The sequence below is a fragment of the Moschus berezovskii genome, chromosome 11 (genome assembly GCF_049115385.1).
Source record: "Moschus berezovskii isolate FMDL1 chromosome 11, NW_MosBer_1.0, whole genome shotgun sequence".
Classification (NCBI taxonomy): Eukaryota; Metazoa; Chordata; class Mammalia; order Artiodactyla; family Moschidae; genus Moschus; species Moschus berezovskii.
This window is the reverse complement of record NC_142470.1, coordinates 59,578,078-59,597,262: the sequence shown is the minus strand read 5'-3', so window position 1 is coordinate 59,597,262 and position 19,185 is coordinate 59,578,078. Positions and strand designations below refer to the sequence as shown.

The 19,185-nt window shown below is 43.2% G+C and overlaps 1 protein-coding gene across 3 annotated transcripts in view; it reads right to left on the bottom strand.

The window, feature by feature from the left end:
- The window catches only part of SMYD1 (SET and MYND domain containing 1), a 51,427-nt gene that overhangs the window by 5,049 nt on the left and 27,193 nt on the right, over positions 1–19,185 (bottom strand). For 2 of the 3 annotated variants that reach the window (XM_055399972.2, XM_055399973.2), the window contains 3 exons: positions 5,953–6,045; positions 2,189–2,352; positions 643–811 (listed from right to left, as the gene is read on the bottom strand). In XM_055399972.2, the coding sequence (XP_055255947.1) occupies positions 643–811; positions 2,189–2,352; positions 5,953–6,045 (426 nt within the window). Of the gene's footprint in view, positions 1–638; positions 812–2,188; positions 2,353–5,952; positions 6,046–19,185 lie in introns of all 3 variants that reach the window. The other variant, XM_088841372.1, reaches the window with a different exon arrangement.

Sequence of the window (19,185 nt, the reverse complement as noted above, 5' to 3'; positions counted from 1 at the left end):
CAATGACTTATTTGACAAGCTTAATATACTGACATAAAGTTAGTCTTCTTGTACATTCTATGACTCCAGAGTCTGTCCTCTTTCCCTGCACTGCTGCCTGAGGACAGTCCTTTGGACTCTGTTACTTTCAAATAAATCAGTCTTCGAAGCACAAAGGAAACCAGTAGCTATGAAGAGCATGCCATTCACACACCAACTCATCAAACCCTTGTGCCAACCCTGTCTTTTCCCTCCGTTTCTCTGATGAGGAGACCGAAGCCCATACATTCAGTATTAGCAGCCACAGAGCAGGAAAGTGGTAAAGCGGGAATTGGATCCCAGCAGTCTGATTCTAGAGCCTTGCTCTCTGACTCTGCTCCACATAGCAGCTTTTCCAATGTATGTGTTACACACACATGCACACCATTAGGTTTTCTCAGTCCAGGCTTGGAGCATCCTAGGGTTCAAGTCTGAGTTTTGCCATCCACTCACTTTGTGACTAAGGACAGGTTACTCTCCTTCCCTGGGCCTCAGTTTTTTCAGATGTGAAAGGAGAGGAGGGACTAAGCATGTCTGAATTCCCTCCTGGTCTTTGCAAAGGCAGAATCTAGTACTCAGCTTTCATCTTCAGAGAGCCCAGCCCAGCCCCAAGATGCCACTTGCCTCTAAGTCCTTGGTGATGGGATGAGAGGGTCCGTGTGTGACCAGGAGGATGGCATAAGCTTTGCAGATCATGCCATGCCCCACCTCAATGTTTCCAGCATGCCAGTTGGTCAGCCCTGCCCGCATGATGGCCATGCCCAGCTGGGCATTGTTGGGATGGTACAGCTTCCTGTGGGGACATAGCAAGTCATCATAACACATATTCCCAAGCTGCCTTCCATCTGCACAGCACTTTACAGCTTATAAAGGGACCATGGGACTTTCCTGGTGGTCCAGTGGTTAACAATCTTCCTTCCAGTGCAGGGGACACAGGTTCAATCCCTCACTGGAGAATTAAGATCCCACTTGCTGTGGGGCAACTAGAGAGCCTGTGCGCCACAACTAGAGAAACCTCAGCACACTGCAATGAAGACCCAAGGCAGTCAAAGTAAAACTGATAAATAAAACAAAGTGACCTCACTGATTCAGTCCATCTGCTTTCCCATCAGCCCTGGGAGGTATCCGCCATTAAAGATAGATTGAGGCACACAGAGCCTCAGTCAGATGCCAAACACACCACATGGTGAGGCCATGAGGTGGAGACTCTGACCTGGGCCACTGAGCCAAGTCCTCACAGGGAAATGGGGTCAGGATTGTACTTGGAACTTGAGTACTGGGAGCTGGCAGCCTTCGGGAGCACCCAACCTCTCCTTGGGAAAAAGCTAAGAAGTTTAGAGGAAAAAAATAATTTGAATGTTCTTCATGGACAAAGTGGTATTCCTATCTCCCTGGTACCCTACTTTTGTACCCTCCATGGATTGAAGAGGGTACCCTCCATTCACAAAAATACAACTTTCTTATGCAAAAGTATTCATTTAGCCAGAAATACAAATTCATACACCAATGTGGACACATACGGCAAAAGAAGACATTAGCAGAAGAAAGGCAAGGAAGTTGCCTTTTACAGTTTATAAGCAAGGATGGCCCACACCTCTTTTATTTTCTTTCTTTTTTTCCTTCTCTCTCTCTCTCTCTGTTTTTTGCTTGTTTGCTTGTTGTTTTTTTATCACACTGTGGGGCTTGCAGGATCTTAGTTCCCAAACCAGGGAATGAACCCTCACACTCTGCAGTAGAAGCACAGAGTCTTAACCACTGGACTATCAGGGAAGTCCCTCTCTTTTTCCTTTTGATAAACTCTAAAGCTGCAAGGTTACCTCTGTTGATTGGTTGGGCATGGGGGGAACCTTTTTAGGCACTTAAAATCAAGCCAGATTTAGCCTTAAGGAAACCAAAAGCAGAATATGCCACCCAAATAATAGACAACCTGGAGGTGGGAAAGACAAAGGTTGACACACAGATTTCATCTCAAGTATCAGATCTGATACTTGACATTATTGCTGGGCACACCATGATAAAGAGGTTCAGTCATAAAGAGGATGGTGATCGATTACTAATGCCTGCTGTGGGTGCCAGAGGGAGGGATATAGTGATATGCCTGCCATCTTCTTACCATCCCTGAAATAGACACATTTCTGGAGACTACCTGAGACCCAGGATCGTCACCTACATGTAGCCATCCACCATCCTCCTGGCGTAGTGTGAGGCCTCCTCAAAGGCCTGCAGGTAGGAGAGGACCTCGGAAACAATGCTCAGCAGCCTCAGCGTGTAGATGTTGGTGTCGGCAAACACTGGCTCCTGCTTCTGCAGGCACTCCCGGCATAACTTCACAACCTAGGAGACACAAGCCCTGTCCGTACTCACTGCACCAGAGCACAAGCTTAATTCACATATGGGAGCATCGTGATGCCACTGGACACTCGTGCTTTGAAGACTGAGGAAACTGCTAACAGAGATGGGAAAGCACCAGCTTGAGATTTGAAGAGAAAAATGGTTCCCATTTGGAGGAGATGTAGGGATGGAAAGGGCAGCAGTGGGACACAGCGCTGATGTGGCAGGATGAGGAGTTACCACAGAAGTTATCATGGAGTCTGTTAACAGATGAATGGTGCATATATACAAGGGAATTCTACTCAGTCATAAAAAGGAAACCAATTTGAGTCAGTTGGAGTGAGATGGATGACCCTAGAGCCTGTTATACAGAATGATAAGTCAGAAAGACAAAAACAAATATTGCATATTAATGCATATATATGGAATCTAGAATATTCACTAGAAGGACTGATGCTGAAACTGAAGCTCCAATACTTTGACCACCTGATGCGAAGAGCTGACTCACTGGAAAAAACCCTGACCCTGGGAAAGATTGAGGGTGGGAGGAGAAGGGGACGGCACAGGATGAGATGGTTGGATGGCATCCTCGACTCAATGGACATAAGTCTGAACAAACTCTGGGAGGACAGGGAAGTGAAGGACAGGGAAGACTGGGGCAGTCCATGGGGTTGCAAAGAGTGGGACATGGCTGAACAACAACAAATGGAATCTAGAAAAATAGTACTGATGAACCTATTCGCAGAGAAGAGATGGAGATGCAGACATCTTTCTCTGTGTCCATACCTCTGCCATGTGAGGATGCAGTGAGATGATATGCATGGAAGGAGGCCAGACAAACATGAACTAAGCTTCCTATCTGCTGAATGTATGTGTATTAGTCAGGAGTTTCCTTAGCTATTGACAGAAACCTAAATAAAACGGGTTAAAAATAACGGAATGACACAATGGTGTATTAAAAGGAACTCAGCCATTAAATGGGACAAAACTGGGTCATTTGTAGATATGGATGGACCTAGAGCTGTCATACAGAGTGAAATGAAGTAAGTCAAAAAGAGAAAAATAAATATCGTATATTAATGCATATATGTGGAATATGGAAAATGGTATTGATGAACCTATTTGCAAGGAAGGAACGGAGATGCACATATAAAGAATGGACACATCGGGGGAAAGAGAGGGAAGGACGAACTGAGAAGGTAACATTGACATATATACACCATCATGTGTAAAATAGATAACTAGCGGGAAGCTGCTATGTAACACAGGGAGTCCAGCCTGGCACTCCATGACAACCTAGAAGGGTGGAAGGTGTCAGGGAGGGAGGCTCAAGGGGGAAGAGATACATATATAATTATGACTGATTGGCATTGATGAATGTCAGAGGCCTCCACAGCCTTGTAATTATCCTCCAATTTAAAAAGAAGTCAGTAAGGAGTTATGAAAGCTATATTCATACATTATTTCCTCTCACAACAGCACGATGAGAGAGGTGCTTCTAATATCCTCCTTTTCCCAGAAGAGGAGACAGAAGCACAAAGAGGGTAAGTGCTTTGCTGAAGTTACACAGAGAGTGAGCGATGGAGCGCAGATTCAAACCAAGCAATGGAGCTTTATCTTAACCTTCATGTCCATGACTCTCCATCGTGGCCGTGCTTTGGAATCATCTGGAGAGCTTTTTTTTTACACCTTGAACAAGTAAAATTTCTACTTCTTAACTATGCTTTAATAAAGCTGGAAAAACATCAAGAGTATACCACATGCTGGAAGATATGGCCCCTTCTCATGAAGTATTGCTTATAAAGCAGTGCTTCACCTGAGCCTTTGACAGCCTTATAAAACTTTTTATTAGGCTAGGAGGACATGTGTAGCATGGTAGGTGATGTAACCTGTAGAATCCAAGCTATGGATCCATTTCCACACCTCCATGGCTATAAAATGCATCATTTGAACTAGTGATACCAATGTGTACTCAGGTACCACTGGGACAGAAATCTCTGTAAGTCCCTGGAGAGCTTTTTAAAATCTCAGTGTCTGAGTCCTACCCCAGACGTAAGAAACTAAATATCTAGGGGAGGGACTCTGGCATCTGTAGCTCGTATCTGCCCCCGGGTGGCCCTTATGCAGAGTGACATTGGACAGTCATGACCTGCTAGAGGTGTACAGGATGGATTGGCAGAGAGAGGGTCCAGGAGACTGACTAGAAGGAGGCCACATTGGTCCTGGTGAGGAAGAAGATGGACTCAATCCCAAGGGACTTGGAGTCAGGCTTTCCTGAATAACTCAGGTGTAGACATAGCTTCAGTGATGCCCTACAAAGTCAGATGGTTTCTAGATTTTAGTGGTTCATAGCTCTCCTCTCTTTCCCTTGCCAATCTCATGGGAGAAATGTCACACAATTCTTTCCATTTCTAATGAGTAGAAATTAGTTTTCTCTGAGATTCTGCCAGAGATCCCTGGGGCAACTGGGTGGGGGTGTGACGGAGTGTGAGCTAACAAAGAATCCATCCTGGAAACAATCATGAACTCATAGGCAGTGTCCAGCCCTACATCTGGCCCTGCCCAGCTTGAGTGCAGAAGAGGAGAAACGAAAAAGAGAAGACAGAGGAATGGAATCAGGAGCTGAAGCTCCTACCTCAAACCTCTAGATTTTCTATGTTGTACAGCAACAGTTTGTTCGTGGGACTCTCCCTGAGACTTGACAGACTCCTGGGAGGCAAGCAGCATGTCCTGTGTTGGTCACCTCAATAAGGGCTCAAAAATGGGCAATGAATGAGTGAGGAAAGAAGAATGAAGACAATGGAAAAGCTGATGGAAATGAACAGAAATGAATCTCCCACACTGCCACACCCTAGTGGCATCCAAACCCAGCCACACAAGTTGTTTAAAGAGCTTGGAGGGGGAAAAATAAAATACTGTGATGATCCGTGTGTTCTGTTGCAGACTGGGTGAATCATATCTCAGGGGGTGAGACACAGGAATCTGTATTTCCAACAAACTGCCTGAGAGAATTCAATGCAAGTAAGTTCTCTGCAGGTCAGTGCTGGTGGCGAGTCTCAACTTTCGGTGCACATTGAAATCACGCGGGAGCTTTAAAAATCTTGATGTCTGGGTCCCACTCTAAGCGATTCTCGAAGGACTGTCCTGAGCATCAGTATTTTTCAATGATTCTAGTGTACAGCCTGGCTCTAGTGTAGAGCCAGGGTTGAATGCACAGTTAGAAGAGCCTGGAAACTGTAGGCAGGACACACGTTCAGTTACCAGAAAGCAAGCCATCCACTGCCACTTCCATTCCTCCATCCCTGATGCCAACCTAAAATATTACAGGCCATCCCCCAGACCCAAGGGACATTTGTCAGGCTGCCTGTGCTTTCCTCAAACCCAGTTTTAGTGAGTTGAACCATCAGTGAGCACACACCCCTAAAAGAGGCTGCATGGCTTAAGGGCAAGAAGAGTCATGGTCTCAACCATGGGACATCTTCCAGAAAAAAAAACCTGCTTGGTAGCCTCCCCATCTTGACTGCCCCCCACCATTTCCCTCCTTCACTAGAGAATCTTTCTGCCCTCTTCCCACCCCTATCCCCTATAAAAATGGATTTTTACCTCGTGATACAAACCCTCGGAGCGAGCCTTGTCGATTTTTTCCAGTGTATCCTTGGAGAATTGTATCATCTCCTTCACCACCTCCTGAGAGGGCTGGGAAAGGAAGGGACACTGAGTTGGAGGCCTGTTCGTGAGGCAACCCACCGCATCTCTGAACAGCCAACATTTTTTTTATTGGAGTATAAATGCTTTACAATGTTGTGTTAGTTTCTGCTGTTCAACAAAGTGAATCAGCCTAACTGTACACATATCCCCCTCCCTCTGGGACCTTCCTCCCTCCCCCCCACCCCCCCACCCCAGAGAACCGAAGTGAACTCCCTGTGCTATGGAGGAGGCTTCCACTAGTTCTCTGTTTATACATGGCAGAGTATATATGTCAATCCCAATCTCCCAGTTTGTCCCACCCTCCCATTCCCCACCACCATGTCTACATTTTAGTTCTCCATGTCAGCGTCTCATTCCTGCCCTGCAAATAGGTTCAGTTGCTCTTGTTGACATTTACTGTAGTATGAGATTAATGCCTTCCTCCTTGTAAATGCTTCATTTCTGTAAATGCAGCTCAGGTTCCCTATAGCTTTTCCAGCTCCCTCATTATGCTTCTGATGCACATTGCATTTTCCAGTGACCAAATCCCAGAACTTTGCGGCTGGGTTGTGTTCCCCAACCCAGCTCGTGCCTGGGTTTATAGACCCCAGTGAAGAATCTGACATTAATCCCTGTTGTGTTTTCTCTGGCATTTGAATTCTTATTGTATTCTATCACTCAAAATGTTTGCCCTTCTTCCTCTTGACTTCAAATCAACCACATATTCTGTAGGTATACCCCTGAATTTTTGTTTTCACCCAAATACTGGTCAGCACAGGGCTGAGGACAGAGGCTGAGGGTTTGACAAAAAAAAATCATACTCCAGTTTGTCCTTAAACAGGGCCCTGCGGCCATGGGCTGTCAACCCTTTCACGTGTCTCTGCATCCAGCTCATAGTTCCTAGGATGATCAAAATGATATCATGGAACATCCTTGGTGATCTGGCGGTTAAGAATCCACCCTACAAAGCAGGGACACAGGTTTGATCTCTGGTCAGTGAACTAAGATCCCACATGCCCAGGAGCAGCCCAGTCTGCATGACACAACTATTGAAACAGGAGTGCCACAACTAGAGTCAGTGCACTGCAACAAAAGGCCCAGTGTGCCTCAATGAAGATCTGACGCAACAAAATAAATAAATGCATGATTTAAAAAAAAAAGGCTATCACGAGAGAACTTGTTAGCTGTGAAATCTAGACTAATTAGGCTTTCTATGCTTGCCTAAGCAGTCTAGTGATCTTGTAAAACAAAAATGACGTTTTGATAGTCGAGGTACCATAATTAAGAAGCCAGTTCCCATGAAAGCATAATTTTGAAGAAAAAGTGCCAGATTTCCCAAAGACCAAAGAAAGAGTTTGCCTGCAATTCTTACCAATATCAGAAGCTCTTTTCTGGGGGAAAAAAAAGTTTTTTGCTTAGGCAAATCTGATATAATTTTTTCCAAAATAAAAATACCTTTATTATTTATTCTGACTGTAAAATTAATATATGAAAACTGTTAAAAAATATATGAAAAAAATATGGAGAAAAAAGCGGAAATCCCCAGAACTCACCCAAAGATGGACACAGTATGTTGAGGAGTATTTTCTAATTCGTATACACAGGAATACTATTTTAAATATTTAACAACTAGTATAGGAAAAGCGTCCTTTTAGAACTAACACCCAAAAAAGATGTCCTTTTCATTATAGGGGACTGGAATGCAAAAGTAGGAAGTCAAGAAACACCTGGAGTAACAGGAAAATTTGGCCTTGCAGCACGAAATGAAGCAGGGCAAAGGCTAATAGAGTTTTGCCAAGAGAACACACTGGTCATAGCAAACACCCTCTTCCAACAACACAAGAGAAGACTCTACACATGGACATCACCAGATGGTCAACACCAAAATCAGATTGATTATATTCTTTGCAGACAAAGATGGAGAAGCTGTATACAGTTAGCAAAAACAAGACCAGGAGCTGATTGTGGCTCAGATCATGAACTCCTTTTTGCCAAATTCAGACTGAAATTGAAGAAAGTAGGGAAAACCACTAGACCATTCAGATATGACCTAAATCAAATCCCTTATGATTATACAGTGGAAGTGAGGAATAGATTTAAGGGACTAGATCTGATAGATAGAGTGCCTGATGAACTCTGGACGGAGGTTCGTGACATTGTACAGGAGACAGGGACCAAGACCATCCCCATGGAAAAGAAATGCAAAAAAGCAAAATGGCTGTCTGAGGACGCCTTACAAATAGCTGTGAAAAGAAGAGAAGCGAAAAGCAAAGAAGAAAAGGAAAGATATAAGCATCTGAATGCAGAGTTCCAAAGAATAGGAAGGAGAGATAAGAAAGCCTTCCTCAGTGATCAATGCAAAGAAATAGAGGAAAACAACAGAATAGGAAAAACAAGAGATCTTTTCAAGAAAATTAGAGATATCAAGGGAATATTTCATGCAAAGATGGGCTCGATAAAGGACAGAAGTGGTATGGACCTAACAGAAGCAGAAAATATTAAGAAGAGGTGGCAAGAATACACAGAAGAACTGTACAAAAAAGATCTTCATGACGAAGATAATCACGATGGTGTGATCACTCACCTGGAACGAGACATCTTAGAATGTGAAGTCAAGTGGGCCTTAGAGAGCATCACGACGAACAAAGCTAGTGGAGGTGATGGAATTCCAATTGAGCTATTTCAAATCCTGAAAGATGATGCTGTGAAAGTGCTGCACTCAATATGCCAACAAATTTGGAAAACTCAGCAATGGCCACAGGACTGGAAAAGGTCAGTCTTCATTCCAATCCCAAAGAAAGGGAATGCCAAAGAATGCTCAAACTACCACACAATTGCACTCATCTCCCATGCTAGTAAAGTCATGCTCAAAATTCTCCAAGCCAGGCTTCAGCAATATGTGAACCGTGAACTTCCAGATGTTCAAGCTGGTTTTAGAAAAGGCAGAGGCACCAGAGATCAAATTGCCAACATCCACTGGATCATGGAGAAAGCAAGAGAGTTCCAGAAGAGCATCTATTTCTGCTTCATTGACTATGCCAAAGCCTTTGACTGTGTGGATCACAATAAACTGTGGAAAATTCTGAAAGAGATGGGAATACCAGACCACCTGACCTGCCTCTTGAGAAACCTGTATGCAAGTCGAGAAGCAACAGTTAGAAATGGTCATGGAACAACAGACTGGTTCCAAATAGGAAAAGGAGTACGTCAAGGTTGTATATTGTCACCTTGCTTATTTAACTTATATGCAGAGTACATCATGAAGAACGCTAGGCTGGAAGAAACACAAGCTGGAATCAAGATTGCTGGGAGAAATATCAATAACCTCAGATATGCAGTTGACACCACCCTTATGGCAGAAAGTGAAGAGGAACTCAAAAGCCTCTTGATGAAAGTGAAAGAGGAGAGTGAAAAAGTTGGCTTGAAGCTCAACATTCAGAAAACGAAGATCATGGCATCTGGTCCCATCACTTCATGGGAAATAGATGGGGAACCGTGGAGACAGTGTCAGACTTTATTTTTCTGGGCTCCAAAATCACTGTGGATGCTGATTACAGCCATAAAATTAAAAGACGATTACTCCTTGGAAGGAAAGTTATGACCAACCTAGATAGCATATTGAAAAGCAGAGACATTACTTTGCCAACCAAGGTCCTTCTAGTCAAGGCTATGGTTTTTCCCATGGTCATGTATGGATGTGAGAGTTGGACTGTGAAGAAAGCTGATTGCCGAAGAATTGATGCTTTTGAACTGTGGTGTTGGAGAAGACTCTTGAGCGTCCCTTGGACTGCAAGGAGATCCAACCAGTCCATTCTAAAGGAGATCAATCCTGGGTGTTCATTGGAAGGACTGATGCTAAAGCTGAAACTGCAATACTTTGGCCACCTCATGCGACGAGTTGACTCACTGGAAAAGACTCTGATGCTGGGAAAGGTTGGGGGCAGGAGGAGAAGGGGACGACAGAGAATGAGATGGCTGGATGGCATCACCGACTCGATGGACATGAGTTTGAGTGAACTCCGGGAGTTGGTGATGGACAGGCTGGCCTGGCGTGCTGTGATTCATGGGGTCGCAAAGAGTCAGACACGACTGAGTGACTGAACTGATAGGAAAAGCACTGACAGATCAAAGGCACAGACACATCAATAGTATGTCTACATGATCATATCACCTTACACTGGCTGAACTTCGGTCCTGCATGTTCACACATGCATGAGTGTGTCTACATCAATAGCATCATGTTTTTCTAACTGATATAGTAACATATTTCTCTCTATTGCCTGTTTTGTTTTGTTTTTTTTCACTCATTATAGTCAAAGCTATGGTTTTTCTGGTAGTCATGTATGGATGTGAGAGTTGGACCATAAAGAAGGCTGAATGCCAAAGGTTGATGCTTTTGAACTGCGGTGCTGAAGAAGACTCTTGAAAGTCCCTTGGAGTGCGAGGAGATCAAACCAGTCAATCCTAAAGGAAATCAGTCCTGAATATTCATTGGAAGGACTGTTGCTGAATCTGAAGCTCCAGTACTTTGGCCATCTGATGTGGAGAGCCGACTCATTGGAAGAGACCCTAGTGCTGGGAAATATTGAAGCAAAAGAAGGGGGTGGCAGAAGATGAGATGGTTAGATAGCATTATTGACTCCATGGACAGGAATCTGAGCAAACGCAGGGAGACAGTGAAGGACAGGGGCCCTGGAATGCTGCATTCCATGGGTTTGCACAGAGTTGGACACAACTTAGTAACTGAACAGTAGATATTTCCCCATATAAATATGAAAACAAAACTACCAAGCATTTTAAAGAATTTTACAGACATTATCATGCTTCCCACATGAAGATCTTATTAATTCTGTGTTATAAGCATAACAGTCTGGAGGGAAAGGAGCATGAGACCAATTTTCTAAGGAAAATGTCTATCCCAGGCAATAAAAGCCCTGTAACTGCTTTCTAAAATAAAAAAAAAAAAACCTATATTGCTTTTTTAATAACTAGAATTTTCTACTGTATGAAGCTAGACTAATTTAATCAGGTCTCCAAGTATCCAGTATTTTTTACCATAAGGAATTGGGGTCAACAACTCTGCTTAGATTTTCTGCTTAAATTGTTTTGTGGAGTCACCTTCCCTAAACTATCAAAAACTAAAAAGAGAATGGGCATCTGTTCCCTTAAAAACAACCCTCCTCCATAAATGGAGATCAGGGTCTTCCCTCAGGCTCCCAGCTGTCTTGAGCCAGCTCTGCTGTGTTCACCTTGCAGTAGGAGAGCTGCCAACCAAGAAAAGCTTGCTTCAACATCAGGATCACTTAAAGAAATGGGATTATGTTTCTTTTTCTCCACTCCCTCCCACTTACTTTGACTTCGGAATTCTTCATTATCCCTACAATTCTAACTACCTTCATTTATCCTTCTGTACCTGAAAAGTGAAAATGTCAGTCACTTAGTCATGACCAACTCTTTGTGACTCCTTAGACTGTAGTTTGCCAGGCTCCTCTGTCTATGGAATTCTACAGGCAAGAATATCGGAGTGGGTTGCCATTCCTTTCTTCAAGGGATCTACCCAACCCAGGGATGGAACTCAGGCCTCCTGCATTGCAGGAAGATTGTTTATTGTCTGAGCTACCAGGGAAGCCTGGGCTTCTCCACAATTTTGTGTTTGTTTCTGTACTTGCCTCACAGCCTGACCCCAACAATTGATGCAAACATCAGTGCTCTGCCTTCTTCTATTGGGTCTCACTACTGGGTTAACCTTCACCTTGACCTTTGATTTGGCTGAGATTTCTGGCTGCCTTCCTGCTTGAAGACACAAATGTTGACTTCCCACCTGAGTGCTACTCAGCCCCCTGTTAGTTAACTGGTCATGTCACACTGACACACACATTTCAGTGTGTGTCTGCTTCCCGAAGCCCGTTTGAATCAACCACATTAGTGACAGGAGTCCACGTCTTGCCTGGTGTACAGAGTCCTATGAGTAGGATCCAGAGGTGTATTGTATCATCCATCCATCAAACCTACATCTTCAATTTCACCTATCATTTGTTGTCCAAGTGTTGGCTCATAAAATCCCATCTAGTTGATGACTACTAGTCTCCAAGCTACTGTAAGTTCCATCAGATTCAAAATTCTTAGTGAATCTTTTCGAGTAATCAATAACTTGCAGGATAGACTCAGAGAATACCAAGCTGTTAGATGTAAGAAAAATGGTACTGATGAACCTATCTGCAGGGCAGGAATAGAGACGCAGACATAGAGAACAGACCTTGGACATAGCAGGGGCAGGACAGGGTGGCGAGAATTGAGAGGGTAGCAATGAAATATATATATTACCATAAGGAAAACAGATAGTTAATGGGAAATTGCTGTATAGTGCAGGGAGGTCAACACGGTGCTCTGTGACAACCTAGAGGGGTGGGATGGGGAGATGGAGAGAGATTCAAGAGGGAGAGACATCTGCATACTTACAGCTGAATCACATTGTTGAATGGCAGAAGTCATCATAATGTCATAAAGCGATTATCCTCCAATTAAAAACAAATTTAAAAAAATAAGTGCATCTCTTATAGAACACATTTAAAAAAAATCTTCAATTTGATGCTGTAAGAAAAAGTGCTACTTTAAGCTCTTGAAGGGAGTTAAATTTTTTCAAGGAGGCAACTGCCAAGGTTCTCAAAACAACCTGGCTGAAAGGTTGTTAACTGACCCATGCAACATGTGATAAAGCTATTCTGAGAAGGGAAATGGGCTGTTCCACTTGGCTCTCTTTTCAGAGTAAAGGCAGGAAAACCTGATCTGAGATAGGATTTAAGGAACCCCACAGAGAGAGGTTCCACTCTCCAGGAGCACCAAGATTAATAGAAAATAGGCAGGAAGAGAGAGGAGCCAGAGGAGAAGGGGAGGAGCTAGTGGCAAAGAGGGAGGAACCAAAAGAAGAGGAGGGGAGGGAAAGGGAGACACTGGCTCTCCAAACTTGAAAAACTGAAACATTCCCATTGTGAAAACCACAGGTGAAGGCTGGGGAAAGAGGGAAAAAATAAAAAATTTAAAAAACAGCAACCTAAACAAGGACGATCCAAAGCTACAACTGAGGGAAATTGGTGCTATTTTCTCATTTTAACAATATTCAGTTTTTATTTTTATCCAGCTCTATATGTATATATATATATATATATATATAAGTCAGAAACAATTTGATGCCAACTGAAAGTTTGAAGTTGAGTCACAAAGGCTGGTGTACAGAGAGGAGCTTATCAGGCTGTGATAAAGCATTATTTAAATAAAAGCAATTGTTATGACATCATAGAAAAGCCTGAAGGAACTGTTAATAAGTTAGTCCAATGCCCCACTTCACAGATGAGGAAACTGAAACCCACAAGGAAGAACCTTACCCAAGCTTAGACATTCAGGGTCACAGCCAGAATGAGAACATAGGCCTCCTAATTTTTTCTCCAGTGTCCTTCCCACTACAATATTTAGGGGCAAGGGGAGTGAAAGTGTTAGTCACTCAGTCGCATCTGACTCTTTGTGACCCCATGGACTACAGCCTGCCAGCCTCCTCTGTCCATGGAATTCTCCATGCAAGAATACTGGAGTGGGTAGCCATTCCCTTCTCCAGTATGCTATAATAGCCTTTTATTATGTCTTCAAATGCACTTGCTTTTAAAAAATTACACTCAAAAATTTTTTTCTGCTCACTTGTTTTGGTTGAGTCATTGTTATTCCTTTATTTTAATATAGAAACCAAATTCATGTCTGACTCTTTGCGACCCCATAGACTGTAGCCCACCAGGCTCCTCTGTCCATGGAATTCTCCAGGCAAGAATACTGGAGTGGGTAGCCATTCCCTTCTCCAGGGGATCTTTCCAACCCAGGGATCGAACCCAGGTCTTCCGCATTGCAGGCAGATTCTTTACTGTCTGAGCCACCATGAAAACCCAAGTTATTGTTATTTCTTTATTTTAATAGAGAAACCATTTTGATATAAAAATAATAAAAAGCTTTTGCTTTAAATCCAGGTCGGTTCAAGCAGAAATCACTGATGTTTTTTCTCAAGAGAGATGTCAGCTCTTCAATTCAGAAAGGAAGATGTGGACATATGGGCACCATCTGGTGGCAGCTTATCTAAAGTGAAGGGGCAGGAACTAACAGCCACACATCACCTACTTAATTATTGGTATTGCCAGGTAAATATCAAAAAATTCAAAAGCCTGTGTGGGAGGGGAGTTTGGAGGAGAATGGATACATGTATATGTATAGCTGGCTTGCTCTGCTATGCACCTGAAACTAACACAACATTGCTAATTGGCTCTATTCCCATAAAAAATAAAAAGATTAAATGGAAAAAAGAAAAAACAACATATCTGATTTCAGAATCTTAAAATGTAACTATAGATTTTTGGGTGTGTGTAAAGATATTCTCCTAAAAACGTATAAAATATACAAAAATATTAAAATCTACATGTACAGTGTATTATATGAGCATAGATGGGTCCTTTCAGGGCAAGTAAATGGGAAATAAATTAATTAGTACTAATGAACTCAAAGGGGCTTCCCAGGTGGCACTAGTGGTAAGGAGTCAGCCTGCCAATACAGAAGACATAAAGAGACACAGGTTCGATCCCTGGATCAGGGACACTCCCTGGAGGAGGGCATGGCAACCTACTCCAGTATTCTTGCCTGGGAAATCCCATGGACAGTGGAGCCTGGCAGGCTACAGTTCACAGGGTTGTAAAGAGTCAGACACAACTGAGCAACTTAGCATGCCTGCAATGAACTAAAAATAAATTAGGTAAGAAACAGATATTCCATGTCATAATAAGTAATACCTGTTTCTTATCTAATTTATTTTGAGTTCATTTGTACTAATTAGTATATAGTTAAACTAATACCTTAACTTGGTTTCTATAAAAAGAAATTTCAAAAGATTCAAAGAAATAACTACAATTATTTCATTTAATTTCAGAAGGGAGAAAAGAAGGTCTTGCCTCTTAAAAATTAGGTAGTGGTAGAAGCAAGTTCTGTATATTGTCACCCTGCTTATTTAACTTATATGCAGAGTACATCATGAGGAACGCTGGGCTGGAAGAAGCACAAGCTGGAATCAAGATTGCCGGGAGAAATATCAATAACCTCAGATATGCAGATGACACTACCCTTATGGCAGAAAGTGAAGAGGAACTCAAAAGCCTCTTGATGAAAGTGAAAGAGGAGAGTTAAAAGGTTGGCTTGAAGCTCAACATTCAGAAAACAAAGATCATGGCATCTGGTCCCATCATTTCATGGGAAATAGATGGAAAAACAGTGGAAACAGTGTCAGACTTTATTTTTTTTGGGCTCCAAAATCACTGCAGATGCTGATTGAAGCCATAAAATTAAAAGACGCTTACTCCTTGGAAGGAAAGTTATGACCAACCTAGACAGTATATTAAAAAGCAGAGACATTACTTTGCCAACAAAGGTCTGTCTAGTCAAGGCTATGGTTTTTCCCGTGGTCATGTATGGATGTGAGAGTTGGACTGTGAAGAAAACTTATTGACGAAGAATTGATGCTTTTGAACTGTGGTGTTGGAGAAGACTCTTGAGAGTCTCTTGGCCTGCAAGGAGATCCAACCAGTCCATTCTAAAGGAGATCAATCCTGGATGTTCATTGGAAGGACTGATGCTAAAGCTGAAACTGCAATACTTTGGCCACCTCATGCGACGAGTTGACTCACTGGAAAAGACTCTGATGCTGGGAAAGGTTGGGGGCAGGAGGAGAAGGGGACGACAGAGAATGAGATGGCTGGATGGCATCACCGACTCGATGGACATGAGTTTGAGTGAACTCCTGGAGTTGGTGATGGACAGGGAGGCCTGGCGTGCTGTGATTCATGGGGTCGCAAAGAGTCGGACACGACTGAGCGACTGAACTGAACTGAACTGAGAAGCAAGTTATGCAAAAATTACTCAGGTCCAGGCAGCAGGCGGGAAGGCTGGCTGGCTTGCAGATAAGATACACGTTAACCTGCAGGTTCTGGAAGGTCAGGGTAAGGGTGGACACAGTAGCTTATTCCTTTCTGTACCTCCTGTGGTACTGAGCTCAGTGCCCCATACATTCAAGCCAATACACATTTCCTGGAATATAGAACCTTAGATTCTGTGAAAATGGGTTTGTTCCTATAAAGAACACCTTCCTGGGGCTTCCCTGGTGGTGCAGTGGATAAGAGTTTGCCCGCCAATGTAGGGAACATGGGTTCAGTCCCTGGTCTGGGAAGATTCCACACGCCACTGAGCAACAGCCTGTGCGCCACTACTGAGTCTGCGTGCTGCAACTACTGACACCCGAGTGCCCTAGAGGCAGCGCACCGCAACGAAGAGTAGCCCCTACTCACCGCAACTCAACGAGAGAAAGCCCACACGCAGTGATGAAGACCCAGCATAATCAAAAATAAATAAATAAACAATTTTTTAAAAAGAACACATCCCAGAGTGTTTTGTATCCTGCCCTGTATCGAGATTGACTTCTGCTTGCACACACATGTGGGTATGCGTATCTGTGTGAGTGCATATGTCCCTTCTAATTTTAATAATTAAATAAATTTAATTTTAATTTGCATACACTGTTACATTCCCCTCCCAAATTCAATTCATGTTTCAGTTCTAACCCCTAGTACCTCAAATTGTGACCTTATTTAGAAATAGGGTCAGTGCAGATGTAATTAATTACGATGGGGTCATACTTAATTAAGGGTGGCCCCTTCATCCAGTGGCACTGGTGTTCTCATAAACAGAATGCCAGGTAAAGAGAAAGATACACGCATGAGGGGAAGACCATGGAAAGAGGCCCAGGGCCATCTACCATCTAAGGAAAGAGGCCTAGAGCAGATCCTTCCTTCATAGCCCTCAATAGGAACCAGTCCAGCCAAGACCTTGATTTCAAATTTTAGCCTCCAGAACTGGGAAACAATACATTTCTATTGTAAGTCACCCAATTTGGGGTTCTGGGTGTTATGGCAGCCCTAGAAAACAAATTCATATGTCAATGTTTGGCCCCTTAACTCTTTTCCCTTAAGAAATAGAGCTCAGACTTCCCTGGTGGCACAGTGGATAAGAATCCACCTGCCAGTGCAGGGGACACGGGTTTGATCCCTGGTCCAAGAAGATCCCATATGCCACACAGCAGCTAAAGCCCATGTGCCACAACTACTAAGCCTGCACTCTAGAGCGCACAAGCCACAACTACTGAGCTTGTGGGTCACAACTACAAAAGCAACCGGAGCATGTGCTCTGAAACAAGAGACGCCACCACAATGAGAAGCCTGAGCACTGCAACGAAGGGTTGCCCCTGCTCACCACGACTAGAGAATGCCTGTGCGCTGCAAGGAAGACCCAGCCCAACCAAATATAAGTAAGATTAAAAAAAAAGAAATAGAGCTCAGCTAATCACAATAGCTAAAATGCGGGAACAACCTAAATGCCCATCAACAGATGAATGAATAAAGAAGATGTGGCACATAAACACAATGAAATATTACACAGAGATTAAAAAAGAATGAAATAATGCCATTTGCAGCTCCATGGATGGACCTAGAGATTATCATACTGAGTGACGTAAGCCAGAAAGAGAAAGACAAATACCATATGGTACCTCTTACATGTGGAATCTAAAATATGAGATGAACGAACTTGTCTACAAAATAGAAACAGACTCACAGACAGAGAGAACAGAGTTATGGTTGCCAAGGCGGCGGGGAGGGAAAGATTGGGAGTTTGAGGCTGGCAGATGCAAACTATTATCTAGTGAATGAATAAACAACAAAGTCCTCCTATGTAGCACCGGAAACTATATTCAGTATCCTATGATAAACCATAATGGGCAAAAACATGAAAAAGAATCATGCGTGTGTGTGTATAGGCTTCCCAGGTGGCACTAGTGGTAAAGAACCTGCCTGCCAATCCAGGAGACATAGGAGATACAGGTTCTATCCCTGGATCGGGAAGATCCCCTAGAGGAGGGCATGGCAACCCACTCCAGTATTCTTGCCTGGAAAATCTTATGGACAGAGAACTTTGGCAGGCAGCAGTCCAGAGGGTCACACAGAGTTGGACATGACTGAAGCAACTTAGCATGCACACATACATGTATAACTGAATCATTTTGCTGTATACCAGAGACTAACACAATACTGTAAATTAATTATGCTTCAATTAAAAAATAATAAATGGGAAAAAAGAAATATAGCTCCTTTCATATTTGTACATAAAGATATACCTAATCAGTTTTAGTGACTTTGAGGTATTGCCTTAACTTAAATATTTCCCTGTCGGTGGTTATTTAGGTATTATTCAATATTTTGTTGTTTCCAACAATGCCACAGTGTCCTATCTCTTCATACATATACCCATGCATGTATGCAAGTATATCTGCAGGGTAATTCTTAGAACAGCTTGGCCAAAGGGTAAAAAATATTATCTATTAAAAATAAAAATAAGCTAGTGGCAAAAAAAAAAGTCTAGAACAGCCTGGGGATGAGAGAGAGATGAGTGGGGGACAGTAGCACTGATGCCATAAGGAATTGAGTGGGGTCCCACCATCTGAACCTAGAAGTCAATTTTGTTTGTAGCCTTTGCTCTAACCAGAGACAAGTTTCTGCCAACCCACAGGAGGCAGTGTATGTGTGTGTGCTCAGTCACTTCAGTCATGTCCGACTCTTTGAGACCCTATGGACTACAGTCCGCCAGGCTCCTCTGTCCAGGGGGTTCTCCAGACAAGAATACTGGAGTGGGTTGCCATGCCCTCCTCCAAGGGATCTTCCCAACCCAGGGATCAAACCTGAGTCCCTTATGTCTCCTGCTTTGGCAGGTGGGTTCTTTACACTAGTGCAACCTGGGAAGCCCAATAGGATACAGAAGTTAAGTTAATTCACAATTATATCTGTGTCTTCAAATGCACTGATGGATTGTGCATTATACAGAAGTACTGAGTTAGTCTCTCCAAGGAGTCTGGCGCCCGGTTAAAAACCTATATATACTTTTTCAGATCTGACTATAAGCTGTACCTGGCAGACCACACAGGTAGGAGGGAAAGCTGCCCTCCCCACAAGAGACTTGGTGCAATGCCAGTGCACCAGTCTCTGAAGGGAGATGCAGCCAAGGGCTCAGGCCCACCCTGGCAGG